This window comes from Gadus chalcogrammus, chromosome 7, assembly GCF_026213295.1.
Source record: "Gadus chalcogrammus isolate NIFS_2021 chromosome 7, NIFS_Gcha_1.0, whole genome shotgun sequence".
NCBI classification, from domain to species: domain Eukaryota; kingdom Metazoa; phylum Chordata; class Actinopteri; order Gadiformes; family Gadidae; genus Gadus; species Gadus chalcogrammus.
The window spans coordinates 3,513,104-3,522,205 of NC_079418.1; the positions used below are offsets into that span (position 1 = coordinate 3,513,104).

At 39.7% G+C, this 9,102-nt stretch overlaps 1 protein-coding gene and 1 long non-coding RNA gene across 4 annotated transcripts; one reads left to right on the plus strand and one right to left on the minus strand.

The window, feature by feature from the left end:
• Positions 1-559: 559 nt before the first annotated feature.
• On the minus strand, positions 560-7,851 carry LOC130385118 (uncharacterized). The gene is made up of 6 exons (XM_056593438.1): positions 7,254-7,851; positions 6,380-6,508; positions 6,070-6,263; positions 5,623-5,770; positions 5,316-5,520; positions 560-4,822 (listed from the first exon to the last, which is right to left on the minus strand). The coding sequence occupies exons 1-6, from the start codon at positions 7,464-7,466 to the stop codon at positions 4,506-4,508; spliced, it is 1,206 nt and encodes a 401-aa protein (XP_056449413.1). The 5' UTR covers positions 7,467-7,851; the 3' UTR covers positions 560-4,505.
• Positions 646-6,506, plus strand: LOC130385132 (uncharacterized). Of its 3 annotated transcripts, none has more exons than XR_008895969.1 (3): positions 646-942; positions 2,057-3,847; positions 4,079-6,506. It is a non-coding gene; the product is annotated as an uncharacterized LOC130385132 (long non-coding RNA). The 3 variants fall into 3 exon arrangements; XR_008895968.1 differs by lacking the exon at positions 646-942 and having other exon boundaries at positions 1,016-3,321; positions 3,651-3,847; XR_008895970.1 differs by lacking the exon at positions 646-942 and having other exon boundaries at positions 1,016-2,683; positions 3,113-3,847.
• Positions 7,852-9,102: the final 1,251 nt, after the last annotated feature.

Sequence of the window (9,102 nt, forward strand, 5' to 3'; positions counted from 1 at the left end):
ATTTTACTTTTTTTTTTCTTTTACCTTATTGTATTTTAATGTCAGGTGGACATCCTTAATAAGCCCTTCGGGGTTTCTTTTGTCCCACCCGTGCATCTATGTATGTCTATGCAAATCTTCTTGCCTTTTTTTAATCTTGTTTATTTGCACAAATAAAAAAACTAAACTAAACTACCACTACCAGCATGTAGCTGTAATATTTTCATGGCAGAACATTGAAATGGCAGATGTACCTAATTCACTGCACACTCAGAGTGTGTGTGTGTGTGTGTGTGTGTGTGTGTGTGTGTGTGTGTGTGTGTGTGTGTGTGTGTGTGTGTGTGTGTGTGTGTGTGTGTGTGTGTGTGTATGTATATATGTATATATATAATATGTTATTTATTTGTTAATAGCAACTCTGAAGTGTCAAGTGTCTAAAGTTTGATTATCTTTTCAGGTGGAGCTGTCACTTGAGCGGCCATTCATAAGGGAGACGCAGTGCAACTGCAAAGCTGGCTTGGGACAGTGCAACCATCTGATCGGGCTGCTCTACGGTCCGTGTACTTTGCGGCCAATGGATTTTCGTTTTGAAATGAGAAAACCAAAATCGGGAAACGAGCTGTTTCCTGATTACCATATAGAGATAGGAAAACAAAAATCCGAAAATGACCCATTTTCCGAATTTTGTTTTGATAATAGAAAACGGAAAACGGTAAAACGACCAGTTATCTGATTTTCTTTGATGTGCTTAAACATTGACATCGGGAATTAAAATACTGCGTGGAAATCTTCTTTCTCAATTTTGCGAAGATTTTGTGTTGTGACCCGGAAGTTCCTCTCACAAGCTTAACCGTTACATTGCATGGAATGGAAATGGAGAGCTTCATATTGTTTCGCGGACCCAAACGGCTGACTATGAAGCAAGAGGACATGTCTGCAGACAAAATTTGCAGGATTTTTCAGGTGATGTTACTTTTCAACTTATAATTGACACTTTTATCCATTGCAAAAAAAATGCTCACACAGTTCACATCGCCTTAGCTTGGTGGCATGTCATTCTACGACAGGTAGAATGAGTTAATGTTAGCATAGCCGCGGCTATTTTTTGAGCGCAAAATAGTTTTTTGACTTCCCACATGCAATTTTACAAACGGTAACATTAACATTTTGATTTTAACAATAACTCATTTGTTGGAGAGACTAGTGATGTACTAGTAGTGGTAATAATACTAGTTGACATGACATAACTGTTTAGGGATGTTCTCTCAACTAGATTGATTAGTTAGCATAGTTCGCTAAATATCTAACTGCCAGGGCTCGCAAATATCTAGCCACTCCTTCATCCACAATGCCGTGTGAAAGACGTTGTTGTCACTTGTCAGTCACAGGACACATGGTGCTAAAGAAGCCGTCAGCTTTACTATCAGGGAATGTGAACAAGGTAGTTTGCCACACCAGCTGGCGAAAGGAAGACTATATTGTGTCATGGTGTGGTCAATGGTTGTTTGACAATAAAGAGACATTTTCAACCATCCACTGGCTAAGAAGCCCAAATCATTTCTGTTTGATTTGAAAAGATAAGAAACATTTGTATTCAACCAAACAATAGCTAAAAAGCCCGAATTCTTTTTGGGATGATGATATATTAATGTTCCATATGGAAAAGCAAAGAGAACTGCTAAAGACTTGGCGCTCTGAGATTCTTCTGAACAAACTTCTGAAGAGTGCGTTACAAATAAAATGAATTATTATTAAAGAACTGCTGAGTTGCAGCACCATTGTTTTAGTTTTTCATTAATGAAAAAAGAAAACATGTTAAATGTATATATCCGTCTTTTGTCATGATTAATATACAGAGAAAATCGGTAATATGTGATAAATCATGATTAATCCACAGATTAATCCACACTTTTTTTTTTTTTCATTTCACAGCCCTAATGTATATATGAATTGTTTTAAGTATGTTGACCTGTGATGTATATTTGTTATGGAAACACGGGATTAGTAGTATTTGTACTATTTAATTACAATGTTTTTTAATCCTTTATGGTATTTTTCATTTAATTCTATTAAACAGGTCAGTTGCAGCAGTCTTTATATCACGGACGACTCCAACACGGCAATATTTCCAGAGCCAGCAGGCCATTTTTCAATAATTAATCTGACTAATCGCAGTCATTATGAGGTCCACGGCGATGCAGAGCACCTTCCACCCGCTGCTGGTGCCCCTGCTTTTGGGTTCATGCGCCGACCCTCACCGGCTTCTGCTTCTGCCACATCTTTTTCTGCGTCTGGTTTTTCCACTGAAACACCACCACCACCACCACGAGCTGGAACTCCACGAGCTAGTGGAGCTAGCTTGTTCCAGGGAAGATCATTCCAAAGGTTACTTGTTAAATATGTAACTTGTTAAATATGTAACTGATCTCTGCTGCTAAAATCTCGTCCTATAATATATAAATATCATTTTAGGCCCATAGGTGTGATTTTAAGACGGTCTGATTTATCCCCAGGTCAATCCATCTGGCAGAAATTGTTAATGAGAAACTCAGTCCTTCCAGGACAGTAGTTGTGCGCTTTTTGGAAGCTGAGGCCTGCGTTGAACGAATTTCGGCCAAAGTTCAAGATGCCGTGGGCTCTGATGAGCCTATTACCTTGACGGACACCCAAGGAAACGAAATAATGGACTCTGAGGGCACAAGAAGTAAGTTGTATGATCAGAAACTTGCTTCTAATTTGTGGTTTCTAATAAACCTTAATGTTGATTTTAAAGGAGTCATTGATTGCAAAAAACAAATTTACCTTGTCACAGTTGATTAACGACAGTTCAGTGGGTAAAATGTACATACAATGAACCCTTAAAGTCCATTGACACTTCTTTCATATGCAAATCTCACAATTAGAAACCGGTAGGTATGTAAAGCAGGATTTGCTAAGAAGATGTAGCTGAAAAGGTGCTGTTCTGACCCTTTGTTCATTACAACCGCAAGCTGTAGTATTATGTTGTTGCTAACGTATCCTCCCTGTTTCTATTATCGGTAGATGTGATGGTTTAGTTTATTGGCAATGTGGCTAACGTTATTTCATGTCCCTGACTGTTTCATTCAAATAAATAACACGTGTTTGTTTACAGCCCAACCAATGTTACATACCCTATTCGGAGACCGTAAGGAACCGTGTGAAATACCCCCAAAAAGTCAATGACCCCTTTTAAAAACAAGTGAAGTTAATGTTTTCTGACTTCTTAGGTTCCCAGTTCTGGAAACAGAACTCAAGAAAAATATATGCTGTGCCTGAAAGTGACTTTGTGGAGTTTCAGAATGGGAGAAGAGCTAAAACAAGGTAATACAACATTTGATCTGTAGGCAAATTCATATATGAACTAAAACTTCCTGAAGGAAATACCAGTGTAATGCAAAAGTTAAGAAAGGAAAAAGAAAGTAGAGTGGAAGAATAATTATTATTTGAACTTAATTTGGTCTGCTTTTTTGAGTGATGATCATGAATGAAGTCATTATGATTCAATTATATGACAACAATGTCTCATAGGTTGACGCTTTTACAGAGTAAATTAAGATTTATAAAATATTCAGAAAGATATTCAAACATTTGTTCATATGCACCATTTGAAAAAAATCTTTAATCCTTTCTTTTCTGTTCATACATTTAAGTCGAAGGGATGGAGATTCAAGCCTGCAGGAGGTCCTTGGACGTGTTGACCAGCTGAAGCAAGCCGCCGGGAGTCTCCAAGAGGTCACTAATTCAATCAACCAGCTGTCTCAGCTGGCCAAGTCTCAAAAGGAGGAGATAATGGCAAATGTCGGTTTGCAGCCCTTAAAGGAAGCCTTTGCATGTCTTGTGTGTAAAGGTACGTGTAAGATATGTAACAGTAGGTCATTCTACAGTACAAAACATAGCCGCCTGCCACCCTCAAGCACTGCGCTGACCAGCTGTCACGGGTGTTCATCGCCATCTTCAACATTCACTCTGCGATAAAACACACTTCTGATTGCTTAGTTAATTTCCTTCTATATTGCAACTAACAATTAAATGTTATTTTCTGCATCAATTTATAATATATATTTTTTTAACCTTGCAGCTGTAATGGCAGATCCCATGTTCGCCACATGCTGTGAATCGATAATTGGATGTCGTACCTGTGTGGAGCTGTGGTTAGTCACATCAGACCACTGCTTGAAATGCAGGGCAGGAGACTTTGAAAATAAAATACATGAAGTGAAGGGTCTCTCTGCTGCCTTGTCACTTTTCAAGGAGAGAGAAATTGATTTGATTTGATAGATAATTGTTTGTTATTGTTTGTTATGTTTACATTACTGGAACTACCTCAGTTTGTTTGTTGGATGTTATTATGGGTACATGACCAGAAAGATGTTGTTTGTTGTAATGTTTATATTGTGTGTGACCGTTTTAAAAAAAAAAGAAAAGAAAAAAGACAACTTCCACTTTATCATTGTTGTAATAAAATGTTATTTTTGGTATACTGCTTCTTCATTGACCATTGCAGGTCACTGTGTAACAGGTCGCACATGTCTTGAGGTGATATCAATCAGAGACCTCACTGCATTTTTAAAAGGGCCATAGTTATGGTTAACCACATTTTGGAAGAGGGATAGCAAATCAAAGAGAGAACCAAACTCAGTTTCAGTCCATTGTTGGGCTTCTTCAGAGGGGAAAGGATCACTTCCAAAAATGGATTCTCTTTTCAAGGCTGATCCCATTTCCTGCTGATACAGGTCAGCTGCAACTGCACCGACTGGCAGAAGGTCCTCAGAAAGTTTTGCAGGACACCCTTCTTTAGCCAGTTCGTTTGGTATTCCCCTTCCTGCAAGACAGTAAAGTGAGTAGTGAGATTAAAGGGGTTACACTTGTGGGGAGGTAATCATTTTGCCAATGATGTTTTGACTTGTTATTTTAGTTGTCTTTCACAGCATATTGGAGTTGACAATAATGACAGCTTCATTCAGATGGGGGTCATTCCTACAAAATTCACCCAATGTAAATGCCCTCAAATTAAAGATGAATGTCTGTGCTTTGAGCATGTATTCATTTACATTCAACTCCAAACCTGTAGAAGTCATCTAAAAAAGCAAGAACATGGTCAACGTCCAAAAAACTTGATTCTAACTAATAACATGTTTTACTAATTGAATCTGCCCCTCTACAGAAAGTACTGGATTTGCAGTGTTGCAATTTGAGCTACACATTTGTGAATCCATTTCAGATTGAACTCTACAATAGAACATCAAAATTAATTTACACTGCTTTATTAGCAAGTTATGCCTGTAATACCGCCAGTAAAATGAAATTAATCATACCTGGGATCCTGTGTGCATTCCATGCCTGTACGACATTTGTGATGCCAATCCTAGCCAGCTGGCATGTCAGGTTTGACACACAATACCTGGATGTGTTGTCCTCCATGTCCAGTTCCTCCTGGTCCACCAGCTGTACCAGAGCTGTCTTCAAAGGGTAGTTGACTCGAGCATTCACCTCCGACCACATTCTCTCTATCACATGGTTCTGTGCAGGTTATAAGGATAGTGTCAGTCTGCCTGCCCTCATTAGAAATACGCCTCAATGGCAAGAAACCAGGATTAATTTTTAACAACACATTTATTTTACCCTTGTAGAAGGTGTCTGAAGGTAGGGCTGCCTTTGAGTATTGTGTCGATGTTCTGCCAGTTTTTCCTGGATGAATAAAGCCAGATAGAATTCTTTCCCACAGTCAACTCTGACCTGGTCCCATATTCCATAGGAAAGAACAGCAGGCCTGAAGATAAATCACCGACAAACGTAAAATATACATAAACAGCATCAGTCTCTTAGCCATGGCCAGCTAAAGTGACAATTACATTTTTTTGTCAAAATTGGAATGATATCAATAATAGTAAAACTGGAAAATTAACTAAGAAACTGGAAGAGGGAAAAAGTTTTTTGTTTTTTCCAAATTAATTATTTCCATATTACAAATCTAGGTTTTAACCTTTTTTAATGTACTTGTTCAAGTCTGGGTCCTCCTAAGGAGACAACTTTGGGTTCCACCTTACAAAGTCTGTGAAGTTAATTTACCGGTACACTTCCTCATAAATCACGATGTTGTTCTTTATTGGCATGGTGGAGTGACCGACCACCTTCTTGCTGAAACCATCGATAGCCATAACATGAGTCACTCCAAACATAACAAGCTTCTCATTCTGATCTACATGCAGCTTGTGACCCATGTATTCTGCATTGTAGGGTATGGGGTTCAGATTCCGGGCACCCTAAAATATAAGAATTCCATTATAATAAAAACTCAATAATCTTTCATTCGTATGATTAGAATCTCAACACGTATGTTCTATTGAAATGTAGAAAACACAATGCTATTTGACCTTACCTGCTGTCTTGCAATGTGGTAGGGTTGATGAATACTTCTCAACACATTGCCCACTCTGCCTTCAGAAGCTTTAACCCCTTTTGCGGATAGATATCCAGTCATCATTTTTCGACCAAAAGACGATCCAGTCTGGGGGGGTGGGGGGGGGGGGTGTAGGTATGATGTTTAGCATACATAATATATATACATATTATAAAACAATTGGGTTCTATCGAGTTATTAAGCCGTTTCTGATTGGACGAGAGACGTTCCATGAGTTGGAATATCCCAGGACATCCCAACTCGGACTTTCACAGCTAATAATAAATCACTCTGCGATGAAACATTCTAAAGCGCGCTGATGATAACTGTTAGTTCTTGTAATTCCAAACCAAGACGTTGACTGGAACTATTTTTTGTTGCGGAGAAACAATGGTGAAATTAACATTTTTTAAATCAATAACTTCGTGTTGAAATGTTAATTGGTTGAATATAAAATTGTTTTATAAAAGCAATATAGTACTCGTGCGAGTGGGGTAGGTAAGGGATATTGTTACCTGCTGTTACCTACGGCCGAACACCACCCGTGGGAATATCCCTTACCTACCCCACTCGCAGCCTACTATATTGCTTAAATATATATATTTAATTATAAATAGTAAATCATCTTAGTTTAAATTTAAGATTAAGACGTGCATTTTTTAAAAATACAGAAATATTTCCTGTTGATTAACAACCAACGTGTTTATGAATTAAATCCAAAAATTGCATTAGCACCAGTCAGATGCCCGACTTTGCATATAACTGTGGTCAGCTTTTTATGTAAGAGTAGCATTCCTTTGTATGCTTAACAAAAGCGGTAATCGTGAAAGGCGGATGATAAAAAAAAACCTACCTCGAGAATACCTTCAGCGACTTCAACTTCAAGTTGACTATCAGGGCAGAAGTCCCTGACAAGCCCCTGCTCAGCACACCACCTCCGCACATTCCTCTCGGAAAACCCCCGTGTAGTTCCAAACTGGGTGCATAACGCAGTGGCGATATCCCCACAGGACATTCCATTATTTCGGTGTTCTGAAATAAAACCTGCATATTCGTGCAATGCCATTTTGAGGTGCGTCTCAAGGATGTCTGGCTCCAAATTAAATACACCGCCAACTACTGATAGCTTGGCTCCAAATTAAATACACCGCGCGCCAACTACTGATAGCTTCCGGGTCACAACACAAAAATATTCGCAAAATTGAGAAAGAAGATTTCCACGCAGTATTTTAATTCCCGATGTCCATGTTTAAGCACATCAAAGAAAATCAGATAACTGGTCGTTTTACCGTTTTCCGTTTTCTATTATCAAAACAAAATTCGGAAAATGGGTCATTTTCGGATTTTTGTTTTCCTATCTCTATATGGTAATCGGGAAACAGCTCGTTTCCCGATTTTGGTTTTCTCATTTCAAAACGAAAATCCATTGGCCGCAAAGTACACGGACCCTCTACACTCTCGCTCACTTCGCCAAGATGGGCTACACATCTGTTCCCCCAACAACTAGCAAGACGTCACTGCCTCAAGCCTGGCATGTTCCATTGAGGGCCCTGGGAGTCAGTCCAAGAACGGTGAGCTCTGTGAGTGTTTCAAAATTAAAACCACCGGTGACCAACGCACCCCCGCCAAAGAGGCAATGCTCGTCTGAAGGGGTGATGTCAAACCTCTACTGTCCTTTGCCACTCCCGCTTCCATCAAATGTCTTTGCAGAGAGCCTACACCGAAACCTAAGTCAAATAGGAAGCAAGAGTCAGATGTTTAGGCTGCTGGAGGAGAACAGAAAACAGCCTGCTGCTCTTGTCTCTACCGACTTTGGAGTCCTTCCAAAAGGATCTGTGCTTACATACCACGCAACATAGTCTTCCACTGCTGATGATCATCACCTCTTTCCCTTACCATCACAGCCAAGCTCATTTTACACTGTCCTGGGTGACACTGAGGCGTGCTACTATGGTGGCCTGGTGGTCACTCAGGCTGTTGCAATACAGCTGGAAATTGAGACAAAGGAACAGAGCCATAGCAAGACCTGGCATAAAGTCCGAGCCAACCGTCTTACCTCCACTTCCTTCAAGAGGATTTGTTCAAGGGTGGCAAACTTTAATGTATTAGCTGCCAATTTGAAAAAGAAATCAGTGCAGACTAAGGTGATTAAGAGAGGTTTGGAGCTGGAGCCTGTTGCTGCGGCCGAATATCAAGAACTCACTGGCTATGAGATCTTCGCCTGTGGATTCATCATCAACCACCACGCCCCACACCTAGGTGCCTCACCGGACCGAAAAGTGATTGACCCCAGTGCCTCGCCAACGCACGGCCTCCTGGAGATCAAGTGCCCCAACAAAGGCAGCGTGAGAGATTGTAAGTACTTGCGTTGCAAGGCTGATGGTAGTCTTAGCCTGAAGACCACACACAAATATTATTATCAAGTGATGGGGCAGATGGGCATCACTGGGTTGAAGTGGTGTGACTTTTTTGTGAAGTGCAGTGATGACCATCAATTGGAGCGGGTGCACTTCCAACCAAAGGAGTGGGAGAACATGGAATGTAAATTGGACACATTATTTTTCTCTCACTTTCTGACTGCTAAAAATATATATAATGTAATACATCACTGATAATCTGTTTATGTTTATAGTATTATTAATGTTTTAAAATAGATTGTTCCTAATGCAATTCCTAATGTTCTGACCTGTACCGGTTCCTTT